At 44.2% G+C, this 23,130-nt stretch overlaps 1 protein-coding gene across 1 annotated transcript; it reads right to left on the bottom strand.

The window, feature by feature from the left end:
• Positions 1-11,285: 11,285 nt before the first annotated feature.
• On the bottom strand, positions 11,286-13,637 carry LOC133931001 (uncharacterized). The gene is made up of 2 exons (XM_062377811.1): positions 13,441-13,637; positions 11,286-13,166 (listed from the first exon to the last, which is right to left on the bottom strand). Exon 2 carries the CDS (start codon positions 13,153-13,155, stop codon positions 11,458-11,460), a length of 1,698 nt encoding a protein of 565 aa, XP_062233795.1. The 5' UTR covers positions 13,156-13,166; positions 13,441-13,637; the 3' UTR covers positions 11,286-11,457.
• Positions 13,638-23,130: the final 9,493 nt, after the last annotated feature.

The raw sequence follows: 23,130 nt of genomic DNA, 5'->3' as shown, positions 1-23,130 counted from the left end.
CCCGCTGAAGGCCCTCGGAGCGCAGCCGGTCGTCTCATCTACCTCGGGAATCTGGATAGTCCCGAGGTTCCGGCGCCCTGGCCGGTCGACCAGGCCCTGGGCGTCGAACTCGGGCAGCGTCGCTTGCAGTGCTGCCTGCCCCGGGTCCGTGCAGAGCGCCAACTGCTCCCGGGGTAGCACCGCCCGGGTCAGGTCCTCCACGCTGGTCACCACCCGGAGCAGGCCCGCCAACGCCGCCTCGTCCAGGTCCCAGTCCTCGCCGATCTGGGTCCTGGTGATGTCTTGGGGCCCGATGTACATCCAACAGGGGCGGGCCCGCTCCCGCAGAGGCGCCAGGCGGTGACGCATGTAGTCCGCCACCACCATCATCGACGTCAACCCCGCCTGGCGCAGGTCGTCGATGCGGTTCAGCACTGGCCGCATCCGCTCGTCCTCCGCCGGCGGAGTCTCCCAGATCGATCTCTGGGGTTCCACCACCACCTCCGGCAGCGTAAAGCGGTCGTGGGGGCTGACGTCGACGTAGACCCAGTCGCGCCGCCAATCCTCCCATTTGCTCCGCAGCACCTGGGGGATGTACACTTCCGTCAAGCCGTCTCGCAGCCGGAAGTTACAGCAGCCGGCGACGTCCGCGATGGAGTAGACTCTCTTCTTCCCGGCTGGTCACATGACAAAGAAGTGGCGGAACAGCGCCACCGACGGCGGCACCCCGACGAACATCTCGCAAAAATGCGCGAAGATCACCAAAATGACCACCGAGTTCGGGCTGAGGTGCGCCATCTGAATTCCGAAGGTGTCGAGGATCTGGAGGAAGAAGGTGGAGAACGGCGGCACCAGCCCGGCCGCCACGAATGAGACGAAGATGACGACGCGCTCCGGCCGGTTTGTGACCGGCGGGTAGCTCGCCGGCCTCACCATCGAGGCCTCCCGCTGGCCCTCGGGCACCATCATCTTCCGCACTCTGTCCGCCGCCTCCTCGTTGACAAACCGGGACTCCAGCAGAATGTTGTCGGGTGTCTTGTCGCGGTGGCTACCTCTCGCTCTCGACATTGTGTCGGGGTGGGGGATGTGTTGGGACGGAGGGGGAAGAAAGGTGTGTTGATCGCCTAAGGGAGGACGAAAGCTCAGGAGCGCAAGGAAGAAGAGGAAAGATCGATCGCGAAAAGGGCGTAAAAGGGCGGCGGTTCGCTCCCCTCCTCCTTTTATACCTCAGGGAATTCAAACGTCGTCTGCCGCGGCGCACTCGGGATGGGACCCGTGCATTTAATATCCCCACGCCCTTCTGCCAGAATATGGCAGGGACTGACACCGAGCGTGGCGGGAGCAGTTGGAGGTGACAGGCCACGCGCACTCTTAAATGCGGCATCGGGCCTTTCACAGGCTGACACCTTATCGCTGGACCCCTGTGGGGGTCACCAACGGGAGACTCCTTGGGCCGTCGGGGAACCGAGTGCTCAGGGGTCACTGTTCACCTTCCTGAGCACTCTCTCCCGGAAACGCCCTCTATTGGTCCTCAGGGAACCGAGTGCTCGAGGGCCACTGTTCACGGCCCCGAGCACACTCTCCCGGACTTGACTATACAGATCCTCGGGGAACCGAGTGCTCGGGGGCCGCTGTTCGCAGCCCCGAGCACTCTCTCCCGGAACTACCTTCCTTGGGTCCTCGGGGTACTTGGGTGCCCGGGGGGGCACTGTTCGCAGCCCCCGGCACACCCTTCCCGGTACTCGACTCTCCTGGTCATCGGGGGACTTGGGTGCTCGGGGGTCACTGTTCACCTCCCCGAGCACTCTCTTCCCGGTCAATTAGTCTTCACAGATCATCATCGGGGAACCCGGATACTCGGGGACCACTGTTTGTGGCCCCAAGCGCCCTCTCCCGGGACTTAGTCTTTTCGTACCTCGCAGAGATGAACCCCGCAGGAAGGTGCCACGTGGCGGATCGCTGGTCTGGCCTCGGGATTCGGGGACCCCTGGTTTCTAATTCACCGACAGTATGATAAAAACAAAGCTAACAAAATTGGTTTCCTCATATTTGGAGCTATATTAAATGTTCCATGCTTTTTACAAGTTTTCAGCCGAATATACACAGTAACAATAATTATATTTTGCTTTTTCTGATTTAACCGAATATAAAAAGGCCAAAACCCTTTTGTATCGGGAGTTAGATAGCCTGAGTCATGAAAGTGAGCATGGGCTGCTTGACTTGGGTCAAAATGATCGAAGGCCAGGCGGGCACAGTGCTGGCGGCACGGCCTGGCATCGCTGGCGGCGAACGACGCCGAAATCTACCCGGGCAATGACACCTACAGCTTCTACGCATGCTAACGAACTCAACAGCGCGGCTATCGGTCGACGGGCTCGGCTGCGGCTTGGCCGGCTACGTGCACGGGGAGGCGGCGATGGCTCGGCCATCACGGACTACAGCGCCGGTGATGGGCTAAAACAAAAAAGAGCACGCACACAAGAGAGGGGGGTGAGGGGAAGCTCAATGTGGTTTGGATTGAATGGAGAGGTTGTGGTTCTGCGAGTCGATGGTGAGCGGCAAAAGGAACCACCGGAGAAGAGGAAGACGACGCGGGTGCGCGAAATCCGCCCGGGAAATATGGGGAAACTGGCGAGGGAAGCTCGGGGGAAGACCACATGATGTCGCTTTGGGCTCCTCTCGGCTCAGGCTAACATAACTTTGTCAGCGGCATGCTAGATTTGGTTCTGATGTGGTGCATGATCTGCTGGTGAGCTCGACCGTGGAAGCAAGATAGCAGGGAGAGCGAGTGAGGGAGGGAAGAGAGACCAAACAGAGAGGGAGGTGGATGGATATAGGCGGCAGTCGATCCCTCTTGAAGCTGCTCAGAGGCATGACTTGACAATGTGGCTCGACTGTCGGCCACCAAAGTCCACAACGTTGATGGCAGAGAGGAAGAGAGAATGACGGTGGCCTATGAAGAGTAACCCATCGAAGTAAAATATCCCCCTCGGTTCCTATTCATTTAGAGATCTTTCAAAACCCCCAAAAATGTGGAACAATTTTTGTGTGAAACTATAATTCCTGTGCAATCCATTTTAACTTATTTGGCACAAAAATCCTGAGCTAATTTCAAATTAAAATTCCTCACATTTGCGATATTTTTTAACTTGCTGCAATTTCTATTCCTTCAAAACAATTCCCAAAAATTAGGAAAAATCATTAATATTCTTTAACTAGCATAGACTAATTTCTAAAACTATTTTCAACCCTTGTTGCATGGTGATTTTGTGAGTTCCTTTATAAAGCATTACTTAAAATTAATTTTAACAATTCTTGTTAATTGCCAATTACATTAATTACTTGCTCAAAACTTCAATTATGATGCTAATGATACTCATGAATGCTTAATTACCTAATAAGGATTTTGGGTTGTCACATCTTTCTAAGTTCTAATTCATGGGATCTCCGATCATATAGGTTGAGTTACCAATATGATATAACTCACATAGATCTCATACCCATCTCCTTTGATGCATTATCTATCACATTCTGTGATAGTCCCTTTGTAAAGGGATCTTTCAGGTTATAATCCAAGGTTAGCACTCCGTAGTTTCTAAATTTCATGATAGACTTTAATCGTCTCTTTACGTGTTTTGAGAACTTGTCATTATCTTTAGAACTGTTTACTTTGATAATAACCATCAGATTATCACAGTTCGTAAGGATAGCCGGTACCGGTTTCTCAACCACATGTAAGTCTATCAACAATTAACGCAGCCATTCTGCCTCAACAATTGTTGTGTCTAATGCAGTGAGTTCTTCTTCCCATAGTTGACCTTGTCAAAATGATCTGTTTGTAAGACCTCCATGAGATCAACACCACCTAGAATGAATGCATATCCACTTGTGGCGTAAATCTCATCAGCATCAGATATCTAGTTTGAATCACTATAACCCTTCAGTACCGATGGGTATCCAGAATAGTGAAAATCTTAACTCATAGTACAAAGCAAATAACACATGACTCGCTCAAGCGCATGCCAATATTCATCGTATGTCTTAGAAGTAAACCGGCTCAATTTGCTCATAGCAAATGAGATGTCAAGCCTTGTAGCACTAGCTAAATATATGACTGATCTAATAATTTGAGAGTATCTCTGTTGGTCCCTGCCAATTTTCTTATTCTTTCGAAGTATTACACTGGGATCATAAGGTGTTGGAGAAGGCTTGTTGTCCTGGTAGCAAAGCGGCTCAAGACCTTCTCAACATAATGAGATTGTGTAAGAGTAATCTCATTCTCTCATTTGATTAACTTGATGTTTAAGATTACATCAGCCTCACGTAGGTCTTTCATATTAAAGCTTTGAGATAAGAAAGACTTGACCTCATTAACCACGTCAAAGTTTGTCCCAAATATCAGTATGTCATTGTCGGAGGGTTAACTCCTGTCGCAGGGATCCTGAGGGACCCCTTTTTAGAGATTCGGCCGGGCGAATGATCCTGAATATGTTCGCTGGAGAAATAAATGGGTATAAATGCGATGGCCGGTGGGGTGGAATGATCTAGTGCGGAACGGAGTAAATGCACTGGTGTTTAGATAGGTTCTGGTCGCACGGAGGCGTAACACCCTACTCCTGTATGGATACTATAAATACCCTGAGAATATCCCTTAAGGATGTTGCTGGTTACAAGAATATCTGTCTATCTTAGAGCCTGAGGCTCCTTGTTCTTCGCTCTGCGTGTATCTGTTGACTTTGGGCGCTCTCGATCTTCTCTTCCCTTCTCTACTTACTTCCTCTGGGATTGCTCAGAGATTGTTTTGCGTCTGTTTCGATATTGAACCTGCCTAAGCTTTTCTACTTGTGAGCGATTGATTCACCTCCGAGCCTTTCTTTGTCCATGCTGCCGGCGGCTTTAAATACCCGCCAGCAGTAGCGTGCCCCGAACGGGAGGGCACGAGCTCCAAGGCACCATAAATGGAAAGGGCGTCATCATAGCCTCTGTGCGAAGTGACCGGGGGTGAAAAATGCGCCCCGCGCCCGGTCATCCGTCACCATAAATGCACTGACAACGGGCGCCGTGGAGAGGGCCCACCGGGCAGCCAAAGAGCGGCCCGGTGTGCCCGCCCTGTCTTGTTGCCCTGCCACAGCAGTGCGGCAGACGGAACGCCTCGGCCCTCACGACGTTATCCCGAGACAGGCCGGATGGCACGGGATGGGACCCATGCATTTAATGACCCCACGCCCTTCTGCCAGAATGTGGCAGGAACTGACACCGAGTGTGGCGGGAGCAGTTAGAGGTGACAGGCCACGCACGCTCTTAAATGCGACTTCGGGCCTTTGACTGGCTGATACCTCATTAGTGGGTCCCTGCGGGGGCCACTGTCAGGGGGCTTTCTGATTCATCGGGGAACCGAGTGCTCGGGGGTCACTGTTCACCTCCCCGAGCACTCTCTCCCGAGAATGCCCTTCCTTGGTCCTCGGGGAACCGAGTGCTCGGGGGCTACTGTTCACCTCCCCGAGAACTCTCTCCCGGGCACGCTTGTACGGACCTTCGGGGGACCGAGTGCTCGGGGACCGCTGCACGCAGCCCTGAGCACTCTCTCCCGGAACTTTCTTCAGTGGGTCCTCGGGGTACTTGGTGCCCAGGGGGCCACCGCTCGCAGCCCCGGGCACACTTCTCCCGGTACTTAGCTTTCTTAGTCGTCGGGGGACTCGGGTGCTCGAGGGTCACAGTATACCTCCCCGAGCACTTTCTTCCCGGCACTTAGACTTCGCAGATCATCGGGGAACTTGGGTACTCGGGGACCACTGACTGTGGCCATGAGCGCCCTCTCCCAGGACTTAACCTTTTTTACCTTGCGGAGGAGACTCCGCAGAATGGCGCCATGTGGCGGATTGCTGGCCTGGCCTCGGGGTTCGGGGACCCCCAGTTCCTGATTCACCGACAGTCATCAATATACAAGCACAATATAACTCCCTCACCCTTACCATGGTGATAATAAACACATTTATCTGCTTCATTGATCGAAAATCCTGTAAATGTTAAAGTTTTTGTCGAACTTCTCATGCCATTGCTTAGGATCTTGTTTAAGACCATACAAGGACTTCAACAACTTACACACCATGCCTTATTTACCTTATACTACAAACCTGTCAGGATGTTCCATATAAATTTTCTCATCCAACTCTCCATTAAGAAAAATTGTCTTAACGTCCATCTGATGAATGATAAGATCATGTGAGGTAGGCAAGGAAAGCAACACTCGGATAGTAGTCAATCTCGCAAAAGGTGAATAAGTATCAAAAAAGTTTTTGCCTTCCTTTTGGGTATAACTCTTGGCCACAAGCCGAGCCTTGTACTTTTTAATAGTACCGTTAGGCCAAAGCTTCTTCTTGAACACCTACTTGCAACCAACAGGTTTGTAACTATATGGTCGTTCTGTGACCTCTCAAGTCATGTTTGCGAGGATGAAATCCATTTCACTCCGAACAGCCTCCTTCAAGTAGTCTGCATCTGGAGATGCAAACACTTCTGAAAAAAACTTGCGAGTGTCATCCATAATACACACAGTAAAATTATCACCAAAAGACTTCACAGTCCTTTGTCTCTTACTCCTCCTAGGAGCGTCACTATTATCCTCCTCAAGATCTTGCTCACGTGTTTGTTCAATAAACTCAAGAGGTGGAGTAGGTTCAGAAATTATCTCAAAATATAGTCTAGACATGCTATGTAAATCTTTCATAGGAAATATGTGCTCAAAAAATATTGCATCATGAGACTCCATCATTGTATCAACATGCACATCAAGTACCTCAGATTTAATCACTAAAAACCTATAAGTAATGCTCCGATGAGCATATCCTAAAAAGACACATCTAGTGTTTTAGGTCCCAGCTTTCGCTTTTTAGTTATTGGTATATTGACTTTCGCCAAGCATCCCCGAGTGCCTAAATAAGAAAATGATGGTTCTCTCCCTTCTCATTCTTTATATGAGGTTTTCTCCTATCGTTGAGAGAAACTCTATTCAGAATATGATATGAAGTCAATAGGGCATTTCCCCATCATACCTTAGATAATCTCGTAGTGTCTAACATAATATTAACCAAGTCAGTCAATGTGTGATTCTTCCTTTCGGTAATCCTGTTTGATTAGGGTGAATAGGGAGGCGTCCTCTCATGAATAATTTCATATTTCTTACAGAATAAGTCAAAATCACTAGACAAATATTCTCCACCACGATACGACCTAATTCTTTTGATTTCTCTCTCTAGTTGATTCTCAACTTCTGCCTTATATATTTTAAAGTGATCTAGAACCTCATCTTTCATTTTCAACAAATAAATATAGCAATATCTAGTCGCATCATCAACCAAAGTCATGAAATATTATTTTTTACCCTTTGTCAACACACCATTTATTTCACATAGATATGAATGTATGAGTTCTAGAGGAACCAAATTTCTCTGCTTAGCTTCCTTGTGGGGCTTACGAGGTTGTTTTGATTGCACACAACTATGGTACTTAGAATATTTGACCATGTAAAAATTTGGAATTAAACTCATGCTAGAAAGCCGAGTCATAGAACCAAAATTCAAATGACATAAACGCGAATGCCAAACATTAGCATCATCATTAACATTGCCACAAATATGGTTCACAAACTTATTGCTGAAATCAGAAAGGAAAAAATGGAACAAGCCTCCGCACTCATGGCTTTTACCAATAAATTATCCATACTTTAACACTACTACTTTATTGGGCTCGAACACTACCTTAAATCCATCTCTATAGACAAAAGAGCCACTAACTAGATTCTTATTCATTGTAGGGACATGCTGGACGTTCCTCAGCAGCACGATCTTTTTTGAAGTAAACTTTAGATCTACCGTGCCAACACCACAAATAGAAGCATGTGACCCATTTCCCATTATGACGGAAGAATCATAGGCGATCTGATAAGAAGAGAACATTGAGATATCAGCACACACATGAATATTGACCCTTGCATCAACCCACCAATTAGTAGACTGAAATACTGAAAACACTGAAGGTATTTTTTTCATACCCTGCACCTCTGTGTCCAGTTTCGCCAATAGTCACCACATTAGCAGTCTTTGAGTTCTGTTTTTGTGGAGCCTTTCTTTCCTTGCGGTCTAGATAATCCTTAGCGAAATGCTCAATCTTACCGCACACAAAGCAAGACAGTTTTGCTATGTTCACCTTCTTCTTCTTGAAGGTGGTAGTTTTGTTTGGCTTATTATCTTTCCCTTTGTTCTTGTTGTGAAAGGGATTTTGCACTATATTGACGCTAGTCTATCCCTCACCTCCTTTTAGACTCACATCTTTAGCCCAAGCTTTCTTCTCAACATCAAGAGACGCGATCAAACTTTCAATAGTAATATCTTGTCTCTTGTGCTTTAGAACAGTGGTAAAGTTTCTCCACAAAGGAGGTAACTTGGCAACGATGTCTCCAGCCACAAACTTGTTGGGTACATTGATCTTGAGGAGTTCAAGTTCCTTCACGATGCACTAAACCTCATAAGCCTGCTTGACTATAGAGCAATTTTCAACCATCTTATAGTTATGATACCGCTCCATGATATACAGTTCACTTCTTGCATCTGATGCACCAAATTTAGCATTCAATGTATCACATAGCTCCTTTGCGCTTTGTATGTGCATGTACACATCACAAAGACGGTCATCAAGAACGCTAAAAAATGCATCCTGCAAATAGTGTATTGGCATCTGTGAATGACTTTTCTTGCTCAGCAGTAAGGATTACTTCTGACTTACCATTAGCCATCCAGTAGACATTCATAGCCGTCAACCACAGAGTGACCTTGACTTGCCATCTCTTAAAGTTCACACTAGAAAACTTATCAGACATTGATAAACCTAAGTGCTTACAATAAGTTTTTTGGATTATTGGAATATAAGACACTTTTAGGTTAAATTTAATCTATAAATAATTCATGAGCAAAAACTGGTAAACTGATATGATCATATCATCAGAGCATAATTTAGACATGTGTACGAAAACACTACATATGACTAGATCTATTATACTCAAAATTAGGAACCGTAGGAAATAAAGTATGAGTAACATGTTTTTTACGTATTTGTCTTGCATCATGGAGGTTGCTGAAGATGTTGTTTGCACCATGTTGATGGCACGATTGATCCTGCTGACGACGTACCAGATTTGTTGACGATGATAGCGTGTGGTGCCCAAGCGACCAGGAAGACGAGCCGTGGTGAAGAACTTGAGCAGTCGCGCAGAGCGCTTCTCAAAAACGTTATTCGCCCTCTCCCGGTGAGAGATCTCAAGAGCGAGTTGAAAGTGCCTAGAGGGGGGGTGAATAGGCTTTTCTGAAATTTAAAACTAAAAACAGCGGATTAAACTGCCGGATACTCCGGTGAAGTCCGGATACTCCGGTATGGTCCGGAGTATCCGGTCTAGTCCGGAGACTCCGGCCTGACAGGAAATTTCAGAATAAATTTGAACTAAAGGCCACAGCTAGATTCTAAGAGTTGCACTAGGTCAAGTAGATATTACCAAGCTAGAATAACAATTAAAACTAGCAAGATTGATACTATAGCAATTTAAATGACAAATTACCAAATGCACGCGATCAAGTAAGTTTCACAAGTAAGAACACGAGAATATATCCCGGAGTTCGGCCACCTCACAAAGAAGTGCCTACGTCTCCGTTGAGGAGCTCACAAAGAGCCGGGTCTTCTCCAACCCTATCCTCTTCTAGCGACCACAAAGATCAAGCTAGAAATTCTTACTCAATATGAAGATGCTTACAAACTTCCCGAGGCACACCACAAGTTTTGGGTGCTCTTCGGGCGACTCCTTTCCTTCTAGAAACCCAAAGCTTCAAAGGAGATGATCGCAGTAAATGCTCAATGAAGAACTAAATGCTCAAGTGGCTTGAACTCTCTCCAAAACCACACTCTCAAATTTTTGCAAATTTGGCTCTAGAGATGATTGGAGAGGCTTTGAATGCTCTTAAAGTGCTCAAGAGATCTCAAGGAAACCAGTCACAGCCAAAAACTCAATGCTATGGAGAGAGGGGGCATTTATAGCACTCTCTCACAGACTAGCCGTTACTGTTTTTGTCAGAGCTTACCGGAGTATCCGGTGTACACCGGAGTCTCCGGTCCTAAATCCAAAACGGCGTCAGAACGGTCACCGAACGTGTCAGAACTAGCCGTTACAGTTCTGTTTAATTGCCGGAGTCTCCGGTGAACACCGGAGTCTCCGGTCCTGACAGATTTTCCAAAAAGATTAAGTCCGGAGACAAGCCGGACTCTCCGGCAACTTCAGGTACCGGAGTATCCGGTGAACACCGGAGACTCCGGTCTTTTCAAATAAAAACAAAAAGATTAAAGGCTAACCGAGAGCCTCTGCCGGAGTCTACCTCGGAGACTCCGACTGCCACCAAAACATATTACCGGAGTATCCGGTGAACACCGGAGACTCCGGTCCTTTTTTTTATTAAAAAGATTAAAAGCTAACCGAGAGCCTCTGCCGGAGTCTACCTCGGAGACTCCGATTGCTACCGAAACATTTTACCGGAGTATCCGGTAAACACCGGAGACTCCGGTCTTTTCTGTTAAAGAAGGACCAGAAGCCGAGACTCTCTGCCGGAGACTAGCACGGAGACTCCGGTCTTGCGCTGAGTACCGGAGTATCCGGTGATCACCGGAGACTCCGGACTCAGAGAATTTTCAGAAAGAGTTTCGTGTCCGTGAGTGAATGTGTCTCTCAATTAGGTGATTCTAAAGGTTCTCTTGAGCATTGAGACACTAATCAAGCAAAATAAAAACATCCCTCTAGGAAAAAATCTATCCTAGACTCAAATTCAAAAGTGAAAAGAATTTAAGACCTATTTAATAGCCTTCGATGAATCTTCAATTGTTTCGACGGGCGACAAACGTCACTTGCCTTCACAACTAATGCTCATGCCTGTTCAATACTTACAAAGCACGTTAGTTCTTTAATCGTTTTGTCATTAATAAGCCAAAACCCACTTAGGGGGCCTAGATGCACTTTCAATCTCCCCCTTTTTGGTGATTGATGACAACCCGATTAAAGGATACATAAGGATACAAGAAAATGTTTTAAATTCTAGAAGATATGGTAAGCTCCCCCTAAATGTATGCATTGTTCTAAGCAAAGTTAAGCAACAATGCATTTATTTTAGGAAGAGGAACACAAGAGCTCCCCCTATATCCTAGAATCAGTGGGAAGCAAAAGATTATGAAAAGACATAGAGCACACAAAACTAATGTAAGAGCAACAATCATCATACTAACATAAAGGTCTTATGAAATTAAATAGTACAAGGGTTCATCACAAGCCAAACTCCAATTGTCCAACAGCGAAAGAGATTTTTTAAAAAAAAGAACTAAGGAAACTAAGATAAAGGATAACTATCTCTCCCCCTTTGGCATCAAGCACCAAAAAGAGAGAGAAGGAGCCTACTCGCTGCTACCATCTTCCTCATCATCGTCTTCCACGTCTTCTCTTCCTTCGCTGCCGTCAGAGGAATCGTCTTGAGCTTGTTGTTGAGAGCTTTCGGCTGCTGCTTGAGCTTCATCATACCATGCCCAAGGGTTCTCAACCTCAAACGGTGCACTCTCCGCTTCATCTGACTCAATAGGAGAGCAAGGGGGTTGGAGATTCATGGATGTGTACATTTGTTTCTGACGATCCTCCATTTTCTTTAAGCGAGCACCTTGATTCTTGATTTCAGTGGCATTGTGAGTGCAAATCTTGAAAATTGCTTTGAGAGCACTCTTGATGAAGGAAGACCCTCGAGGAGGAGCACGTCTCGAGGCAAACGGTCTTGAGCTAGGAGGAGCATGAGGAGGAGATGGAGAAGGAGATGGAGCTTGAATGTTCAACGGCCTCATTCTGTATGGTTCATGCTTGATCTCCTTGACAAAAGTCTTTTTGGATATCCTTTCAATGATAAACATGAGATAAGGGGCATATCCACAACTTTTTATAGGTGACTTGGATGTAAAAACAATTTCCTCCCATAGAAAGTAAGCCACACTGAACGGAGCATGATCATTTGACATGGCTGCAAGGAGATTTCTGGAGATACTTTGAACTGTAGTTGCATCCCCACTCTTGGGTGCCAAGGTGAGCCGGAATAGGGAATTCAAGCAACGATAGAAAGGCCTCATCCCTGTGAGTTTCCCAAACTCAACTCGTCCATGATTTAGATACATGAACCCAATTTCTTCCAGTGTCAGTTGATTTTCATTGTGAATCTGATCCCTGGAGGTATCTCTGACATCTAGATGGAAGTAGTGAGCGAAGCCTTTGAAACTGATCCTGTATCTGACTCCCTCTGTCATCCAGTGCATAATGGGATTTTCACATCCCTCAAACCACACTGTGGCATAGAATTGGGCAATAACCTCCTCGCACCAATCATATCTGAAAGCCATAACATCTTTCACCCTTTTGCTCTCACAGGCTGCAATCACTTCGTTGAACACTGGGTTGTTCTTCCTGGCCATATAATCCCAATCAATCCATTGCATGGGAGTAATAGGCTTCTTCTTGGCCAAAATTACCGTTTCATAAAAGTCTGCCTGAAAGTCATTCCAGAAACGATAATCGGCAACATTCTTCTCAAAATCATATGGGTTGTTTAACCTTTCACTAACAACCCTTGATACATTCTTCATGTAGTTTACTGTCCTTTTTGGAGCATCAACAACAGAAGCTGTCCTCCGAGGTCTGTGAAGCTTTAGGGGACCAATGACTTCATCAGCTTGATCTTCTTCATTATCCTCGGATTCAGATGAGCTATCTTGTGCAGCACCTTTGCCTCTTTCTTCAGTAGAAGGCATCGTTCCTCGACCTCTTCCTGCAGTTACTCTGGCTTGCCCCTTTCCCCTTGCAGACTCTCTGCCTCGCATAGCATGAGATTTGGTTCGGCAGAGGGTCACAAGGTCCCTGTCACTACTTTCAGCAGCTATGCCTTCCTCGATGTGAATACCACCACTTGCGGCTATTTTGCGAACTCTTTCACCACTGGCATGGCCGCTTCCACTATCTTCTGATTGGGCAGGAGCACTTGATTTTTGAGAGAGGGGATCACTTCTTTGTTTCTTCTTCCTCTCAAAAGTGCGACCCTTCTCAAAACGGTCTCCGGCCATTGCAAGAGCACCTAGAAGCAATGGAATGATCAAAGAATTTGAGGAATAAAAGATTGGACAGGAAAAGCTGAAACTGCAGGTTGATACCGGAGTATCCGGTGAACACCGGATACTCCGGTCGGCCCCGGCAGAAAACCTAACCATCTAGGGTTTGGAGGATATGGCCGACTAGGGATGAAACAAGTTTGGGAATGGGTTCTAGAGGGTACTAGGAACTATTCTACCAAAGGAAAACAACTCTAGACAAGAGCATTGAGAGATCGGGAAGATTGTTGAAAACGGTACCTTAGAGCTCAAATCCTCCGGGGATTTTTAAGAAAGAGAGATTTCCGGAGATTCCCGCCTTGAATCCAGGAGATAATCGTAGCAAGACTTGAAAATCCTTGAGTTCCTCTCAAAATCGCCGGAGAGAAGGTCGTTTGGAGAGAGGACAAGATAATAGATGAAAAGAGGTAACTGTTCGGGCTGGGGAAGAATATAGAATTCTGGAGACACCGGAAACTCCGGTGTAGACCGGAGACTCCGGTCCTGACACTTTTACCGGAGACTCCGGTGAACACCGGACTGTCCGGTAACTGGAAACAGAACAAAATAACGCTGAGTCTGTGAACAGTGTCAGGTCCGGATACTCCGGTGAACACCGGACATTCCGGGACCTGGAGCTGTCACAGCAGATTTTAGAGCTGAATAAAATTTTAGTGGAAGGAGAAAGGTTGGACAAGAGGATTAATTTGTCAAATGTGATCAGCCAACCAAGCATCATTACATAACTATGATCACAAGTTACAAATTTTGATCGGAAGATCAAAAAATCCAAATAGTTTTGAGAAAAACACTCAAAATGCAGTTTTCGCAAACTCTTAACTAGAAAAACTATAAATCTACAACAAGCAAGTGTATACAACAGTTCAAGCCACGTTCCGAGAATCTAGGACATTTAATTCACTTCTCAACTCACAAAACCTTTGCTCATCAAGTGGTTTAGTGAGGATATCGGCTAATTGATTTTCGGTTCTCACATGGCGAATGTCAATATCCCCTTTTGTTGCATGATCTCTCAAGAAATGATGTCTAATATCTATGTGCTTGGTTCTTGAGTGTTGTACGGGATTGTTGGCTATTTTGATGGCACTCTCATTATCACATAAAAGTGGAATTTTGGGAGTTTTGTGTCCATAGTCTCTTAGAGTTTGCTTCATCCATAGGAGTTGAGCACAACATGCTCCCGCGGCAACATATTCGGCTTCGGCAGTGGATAGAGCTACGGAGTTTTGTTTCTTGGATGACCATGATACTAGGGACCTACCCAAGAATTGGCAAGTACCCGAAGTACTCTTCCTATCCACCTTACAACCGGCATAATCGGAGTCCGAATAGCCGATGAGGTCAAAGGATGACCCTTTTGGATACCAAAGCCCAAGGTATGGAGTATGAACTAAATATCGAAGAATCCTCTTAACGGCCATCAAATGGCACTCTTTGGGAGCGGCTTGAAATCTTGCACACATGCACACACTAAGCATAATATCGGGCCTAGATGCACATAAATAAAGCAAGGATCCAATTATGGAGCGATATACCTTTTGATCCACACCTTTACCTTCTCCATTGAGGTCAAGATGTCCATTAGCTTGCATGGGCGTTTTGATTGGTTTGGCATTCTCCATGTCAAATTTCTTGAGCATATCTTTGATGTACTTGGTTTGGCAAATGAAGGTTCCTTCCTTGAGTTGCTTGATTTGAAAACCGAGAAAGAACTTCAATTCTCCCATCATGGACATCTCAAACCTTCTTGTCATGATCCTACTAAAATCTTCACAAAATTGTTGATTAGTAGAACCAAATATAATGTCATCGACATATATTTGACAAACAAATAAATCATTATCAATATTCTTAGTAAAGAGAGTGGAGTCGGCTTTGCCTATTTCAAAGCCCTTTTTGACAAGAAAATCCCTAAGGCATTCATACCATGCTCTAGGGGCTTGTTTTAGCCCATAAAGCGCCTTATGGAGTCTAAAGACATACTCGGGATGTTTGGGATCTTCAAAGCCGGGCGGTTGCTCCACATATACCAATTCGGAGATTGGTCCATTTAGAAATGCGCTCTTCACGTCCATTTGATATAACTTGAAATCATGGTGAGTAGCATAGGCTAATAAAATACGAATTGATTCTAGCCTAGCTACGGGAGCGTATGTCTCACCAAAATCCAAACCTTCGATTTGAGTGAATCCTTGAGCAACCAAACGAGCTTTGTTCCTTGTTACTATCCCATTTTCATCTTGTTTGTTGCGAAACACCCATTTTGTCCCAATCACATTTTGTTTTGGCCTTTCCACCAAGGACCAAACTTCATTTCTTTTAAAATTATTCAATTCTTCTTGCATAGCCATTATCCAATCCGGATCTTCAAGCGCTTCTTCTACCTTCAAAGGTTCCAAAGAGGAAACAAAAGAGTAAAATTCACAAAAGTTTGCAATTCTTGAACGAGTAGTTACCCCCTTTTGTATATCACCAAGGATGTTGTCCACGGGGTGATCTCTTTGGATACTTTGATGAACACGTGGATGTGGCACTTGAGATTGATGTTGGATGTCTTCCACTTCATTATTCAAGAACTTGTTCGGATCTTCATGGTCTTGATGTTGATCTTGTGATCTCTTGTCGTCTTGATCTTGGATTGACATTGATGGTTCAGCTTGCATTGAAGAAGATGGTTGATCCCTATCAATTTGAGTTTCTTGAGTCTTTTCTTGTTCTAGGGGCTTGATTTCGCCAATTGCCATCTTCTTGATTGCTTCGCTTGGTATTTCTTCATTTCCTAAGACATTTGTATCGACTTGCTCCACTTGGGAGCCATTAGATTCATCGAATGTTACGTCTCTCGCAATTTCAACACATCCGGTGGTTTTGTTGAAAATGCGGTAGGCGTAAGCATTTGAACCATAACCAAGCATAAACCCTTCATCTACTTTTGGAGCAAATTTTGAACTTCTAGATTTCTTGTTTAGAATAAAGCATTTGCTACCAAATACCTTAAAATAGGAAATATTTGGCTTGTTACCGGTTAGAAGCTCGTATGAGGTTTTGTTCAACAACTTGTGTAAATATAACCGGTTAATGGCATGGCATGCGGTGTTGATTGCTTCCGCCCAAAATTGATCCGATACTTTGTATTCATCAAGCATTGTTCTTGCGGATTCAATTAGAGTCCTATTCTTCCTTTCGACCACTCCATTTTGTTGAGGGGAGTATGGAGCCGAGAACTCATGCTTGATTCCTTCTTCATCAAGAAACTCTTCAACTTGTATGTTCTTGAATTCGCTTCCATTGTCGCTTCTAACTCTCTTGATCTTTACTTCGAATTCATTTTGTGCTCTTCTCACAAACTTCTTGAGAATGGCTTGAGTTTCGCTTTTATCATGCAAGAAGAATACCCAAGTGAAACGTGAAAAGTCATCAACAATAACTAGGCCATATTTGTTACCTCCGATGCTTATATAAGTGATTGGCCCAAATAAGTCCATGTGAAGAAGTTCCAATGGTCTTGAGGTGGTCATCACATTTTTCAAGGGATGAGATGCTCCAACTTGCTTTCCTGCTTGGCATGCACTACAAACTCTATTTTTCTCAAAGGTCACATTCGTTAGTCCTAGAATGTGTTCACCCCTTTGAAGTTTGGACAAATTCCTCATGCCAACATGAGCAAGTCGGCGATGCCAAAGCCAACCCATGCTAGACTTAGCCATCAAGCAAGTCTTAGGCATCACTCCATCCGTTGAAAAATCAACAAGATAGAGTTTACCCTTCAACTTGCCCGTGAAGGCTATAGAGGCGTCCTCCCTTCTAGAGACAATCACACCCTCATTTGTAAAAAGACAATTGTAACCAATTTCACATAATTGAGATACGGATAATAAGTTGTAATTGAGTGATTTTACTAGTAAGACATTTGAAATGGAAGTATCATTTGAGATAGCAATTTTACCTAGTCCCATTACCTCTCCTTTTCCATTATCACCAAAAATGATGTTTTCATGAGGTCCTCCATTTTCTTCAAAGGAGAAGAACATACTCTTTTCTCCGGTCATATGATTTGTACAACCGCTATCAATGACCCAACTTGATCCGCCGGAGGAGTATGCCTACAAAACAAAGTTATGCCTTTATTTTAGGTACCCAAATTTGTTTGGGTCCTTTAGCGTTAGTCACAAGCACTTTTGGCACCCACACATTCCTTTTCACAATTCTATCTCTTGTGCGGGGACCAACATAGAGAGCAACCACTTTACCATGGTGGTCTCTCTTTAGCATGTATGAAGCATAAAAGGAACATTGGGGGGCATAAGCCTTCGGTTGCCTTGTTTGAGTAGGTTGATCAACTTGTTTGCCTCCTTTGACAAACTTGAGGCATTCCACTCCATTCAATACCACACGATCATTTGGCTTGCTTGTATATTGGTCAAAACCGAGACCTCTCTTTTGCTTATTATCTTTGGCTTGGATAGTCTTGTAAAGTGCATCCTTTGACTTATAAGTTTTGATGCACCCATATTTGACCAAAGCATTTAGCCTCTCATTTTCCTTTTGTAATGCTTGCAAGGATTCAATATTAGTTGTACAAGCATTTATTTCAAGGTTAGAACAACGAGAACATCCATTGCTAGTAGATGCATTAGATAGTAAAATTGCTTCACTAGAGTTAGAGGAGCCTTTCTTAAGAATATCAATTTGTGTTTCAAGAGTTCTATAATTTTCATTTAAACAAGATACTTTCTCTAGAAGCACGAAATTGTTACTCTTAAGATCGGCAATTGAGGAATTTGCTAAATCACAATCTTTAGACAATTTCTCAACTTTTTCTTTCTCTTTAGCAATGAGCTCCTCGAGTTCAAGGTTTCTCTCCTTTTCAAGGATGAGCAAGTCTTCTTGCCTCTCAAGGGTCTCTTCATGACTATCTATTGTATCCATTAGCTCCTTTATTTTAGCCATGACATTTTTATTCAAACCTTTGAACAAATTGTCACAATCACTATCATACTCACTATCACTATCTAGGAGTTTGGATTGAGATTTTACCTTGCGGTTCTTGGCCATGAAGCATTTTGGGGAGTCTCCATCATCATCATCATCATCATCATCATCATCACTCATTAAGAGTGATTTTCTTGGTGTAAGCTCATGAAGAGCAATGGTGGCGACTCCTTCATTATCGGAGTCCGAGTCGGAGTTGGAATCCCACTCTTCTCCAATATGTGCTTGACCCGAATATTTCTTCTTGTATATCTTGTTCTTGTCTTTCTTGTATGACTTGACTTTATTGTCTTCTTTGTCCTTTCCCTTCTTCTTGTTCGGACAATCGGCTATAAAGTGACCAATTTCGCCACATTCATAGCATGCCCTTCTTGATGTTCTTTTCTTGGGCATGTCTCTCTTGTACTTTGAATAGCCTCCTTTTCTCATGAATTTCTTGAACCTCTTCACAAAGAATGCCATTTCTTCATCTTCGGAGCTTTCATCATCACTTGTGCTTGATTCTTGAACTTGCTTGCTCTTGCTTGCCTTGAATGCAATTTCTTTATGCCTTGAGGTTGAGCTTTGTTTAGCATGAATCTTCACTTCATTTGCTTCTTCTTCCATAAGCTCATGAGCAAGAATCCTTCCAAGCACATCACTTGGTGTGAGTCTCTTGTAATCTCTTCTCTCGCGGAGAAGCGTCACCAAAGTGGGATTTCTAGGAGCAAATGCCCTAAGAAGTCTCTTGACCACTTTGTGATCATCAATGTCCTCGCTTCCAAGTCCTCTTAGCTTGTTCACAAGCACCATCATCCGATCATACATTGCTTGAGGAGTTTCATGATCCTCCATCACAAATCTTCCTAGCTTTCCCTCAAGCAATTCTATTTTAGATTCTCTCACACTTGTAGTCCCTTCATGAGCAACTTGAAGTGTGTCCCAAATTTGCTTAGCTTCCTCAAGTCCATCTACTTTGTTGAATTCCTCCGGACTCAAGGCACTAAGCAACACACTTGTAGCTTGAGCATTGCGATGCATATTTTGTTCTTCACTTGAGGTGAGCTCTTGGTCTTCCTCCGGCAGCTCAAAACCTGTGCAAACAATCTTCCAAATACTTGGATGAAGGGAAATCAAGTGCATTTTCATTTTGTGCCTCCAAGCGGCATAATGTGTACCATCGAAGAATGGCGCACGTCCGGAAGGCACGGAAATGTAATTGCTAGAAGAATTCAAACGATCATAATTGAAAGGAACTTCACTTCCCTTTCCTTTACCATTACCATCATCACTTCTTGATGGATCATTTTTCGGACCCCTCGGACTTCCGGATGTCGACATGATAATTCCCTCCAAGCGGTGAAGCCTTGTAGGAGGTTAGGCTCTGATACCAATTGAAAGTGCCTAGAGGGGGGGTGAATAGGCTTTTCTGAAATTTAAAACTAAAAACAGCGGATTAAACTGCCGGATACTCCGGTGAAGTCCGGATACTCCGGTATGGTCCGGAGTATCCGGTCTAGTCCGGAGACTCCGGCCTGACAGGAAATTTCAGAATAAATTTGAACTAAAGGCCACAGCTAGATTCTAAGAGTTGCACTAGGTCAAGTAGATATTACCAAGCTAGAATAACAATTAAAACTAGCAAGATTGATACTATAGCAATTTAAATGACAAATTACCAAATGCACGCGATCAAGTAAGTTTCACAAGTAAGAACACGAGAATATATCCCGGAGTTCGGCCACCTCACAAAGAAGTGCCTACGTCTCCGTTGAGGAGCTCACAAAGAGCCGGGTCTTCTCCAACCCTATCCTCTTCTAGCGACCACAAAGATCAAGCTAGAAATTCTTACTCAATATGAAGATGCTTACAAACTTCCCGAGGCACACCACAAGTTTTGGGTGCTCTTCGGGCGACTCCTTTCCTTCTAGAAACCCAAAGCTTCAAAGGAGATGATCGCAGTAAATGCTCAATGAAGAACTAAATGCTCAAGTGGCTTGAACTCTCTCCAAAACCACACTCTCAAATTTTTGCAAATTTGGCTCTAGAGATGATTGGAGAGGCTTTGAATGCTCTTAAAGTGCTCAAGAGATCTCAAGGAAACCAGTCACAGCCAAAAACTCAATGCTATGGAGAGAGGGGGCATTTATAGCACTCTCTCACAGACTAGCCGTTACTGTTTTTGTCAGAGCTTACCGGAGTATCCGGTGTACACCGGAGTCTCCGGTCCTAAATCCAAAACGGCGTCAGAACGGTCACCGAACGTGTCAGAACTAGCCGTTACAGTTCTGTTTAATTGCCGGAGTCTCCGGTGAACACCGGAGTCTCCGGTCCTGACAGATTTTCCAAAAAGATTAAGTCCGGAGACAAGCCGGACTCTCCGGCAACTTCAGGTACCGGAGTATCCGGTGAACACCGGAGACTCCGGTCTTTTCAAATAAAAACAAAAAGATTAAAGGCTAACCGAGAGCCTCTGCCGGAGTCTACCTCGGAGACTCCGACTGCCACCAAAACATATTACCGGAGTATCCGGTGAACACCGGAGACTCCGGTCCTTTTTTTTATTAAAAAGATTAAAAGCTAACCGAGAGCCTCTGCCGGAGTCTACCTCGGAGACTCCGATTGCTACCGAAACATTTTACCGGAGTATCCGGTAAACACCGGAGACTCCGGTCTTTTCTGTTAAAGAAGGACCAGAAGCCGAGACTCTCTGCCGGAGACTAGCACGGAGACTCCGGTCTTGCGCTGAGTACCGGAGTATCCGGTGATCACCGGAGACTCCGGACTCAGAGAATTTTCAGAAAGAGTTTCGTGTCCGTGAGTGAATGTGTCTCTCAATTAGGTGATTCTAAAGGTTCTCTTGAGCATTGAGACACTAATCAAGCAAAATAAAAACATCCCTCTAGGAAAAAATCTATCCTAGACTCAAATTCAAAAGTGAAAAGAATTTAAGACCTATTTAATAGCCTTCGATGAATCTTCAATTGTTTCGACGGGCGACAAACGTCACTTGCCTTCACAACTAATGCTCATGCCTGTTCAATACTTACAAAGCACGTTAGTTCTTTAATCGTTTTGTCATTAATAAGCCAAAACCCACTTAGGGGGCCTAGATGCACTTTCACGAGTATTTCAGATACCTGCTCTCCCGATTGCCGGTGCACGCCGACGCTAGGATGGAGTAGACTACAACGGCAACACAACAGAAAGAGAAATAGACAAAACTCTAGCTCTTATATAGACTCACGTAATAAGAGCGTTCTTAATTTTAAAATCACTCTCAATTAGCAGACTATATTGTTTTTTTTACCCAATGAGATAAAGATCCTTGCATATTATTTATATATATATATATATATATATATATATATATATATATATATTTCTACCTCTATCTCTATTAGTAATATGGTACTAATAGATAATAGACCTTAACATAGGTCATCTCTTCACAATATAGGTCTTTGAGATTTATTAGGAATTATTTAATAAGCTAACCCCAATAATTCTAACATTGTTATCGTGAATTTACTTTTAGGCTTTTGTTTCCTTTGAAAGAAGAGATCGCGGGTTACAGGCAACTCAGATCAATATGCATAATTTGATTTGGATTAGATATGGACCTTGGTGAATATAGTTGTATAAATTAGAGCAGCAACTTTGACTTAAAAGGCAGATGCAGTTCAATTTCTCTTCATATGTTCAACTTGCAATGCACAGTCTGGTCTCCATGGTGTCACGGTGTAGAAATAAACCGACAAGTGCTGTGACCTGAAGCTCCTGTAATCTTAGGATTCAGAATTTATCATATAATCTAAGCTAGGTAGTTAGGAGAAGCCGGGCTCTGTTGCATGGGTGCATGTATCAGTTGACCTCACCTTGCTGAAACCGGGGGCGGCATATGATGGTGTTTACCGCATCCGGTCCTAGAGTGGTAAATTATCAGGAAAATCCAAAATACCACAAATTTTGCGTAGGGGGTTTGAATTTCTCATTGCTGATTTGATATCATCACATAGCGATGTTAATTAGAATTATTCATTCATGGAGCAGGTTTCCTGTGGTGGACAACGAGATGGACACAATATACCGTTATCGATGACTCAATGTGCTTCATTCAGTAACTTGGGTAAATCCTTGTAAACTTGTGCGTGTAGAGCAACTCTTTTCTGTGTTTGCCAAGTCTTTTCAGTGCAAAGCAACTCTTTTCTGTGTTTGCCAAGTCAACTTGATGCTTGTGCCTGTAGATTAAGCAATATCGTTCTGCTGGGAATTGAGATTGACCATTCCTGAACTAATTTGTCTAGGGGCATGTCTGTACTATTGGCGACAACAGCTGTTTATAAATAGCACAGAAGGAATTCAGTCTGTCGTAGGAAACTGTTTGAATCCTGAACCTGTGTGCCTGTGTCTCTACCTGAAAACAAGCACAAGCTACCCGATTATGCTAATCCATACTATCAAGTACCAACAGTGTGAAAGCTGAAATGTTCTTACACAGCTTCTGAGATACCAAAAATATATATATGTGCAACTTGTTATAATTTATATGCTCCGTTTTGGGTTCTGTGCCTTAATGAAATGAATTGTCTGCAGCTATTTCCCTTGTCTACTTATTGTCTTAAATGCTTTTAATGAAATACTAATACCGTGACTTGTAACCACAGGATCAGGAATTCAGGATGATATGGTTGCTTGCAAACTCATTTAATTTGAGCAAACTCTCCATGGGATTATACATTATAATGCCCAAATTAAGCCAACCGGGTAACCTCTTGGCCACCTTTGTGTCACCAATTTTTGCCAGGTAGGATAAAGAAATATCTGTGCGAAAACTACCTTACTTTTATCAGCGATGACTTTCTTTCTTCCGTCTTACAAGTCCAAACAACCGGGAGGTTGCTAAGTACTGAGGGTAACATTTTGTTATTTTATTGAATTTCTTATAGTATTGTGAGT

This window comes from Phragmites australis, chromosome 10 (assembly GCF_958298935.1).
Source record: "Phragmites australis chromosome 10, lpPhrAust1.1, whole genome shotgun sequence".
Lineage (NCBI taxonomy): Eukaryota > Viridiplantae > Streptophyta > Magnoliopsida > Poales > Poaceae > Phragmites > Phragmites australis.
This window is presented reverse-complemented; position numbering and strand designations above follow the sequence as displayed.

Coding starts and splice junctions, on each gene's coding strand:
- LOC133931001 (XM_062377811.1), bottom strand. CDS start 13,155: ATGGCCGGAGACCGTTTTGAGAAGGGTCGCACTTTTGAGAGGAAGAAG.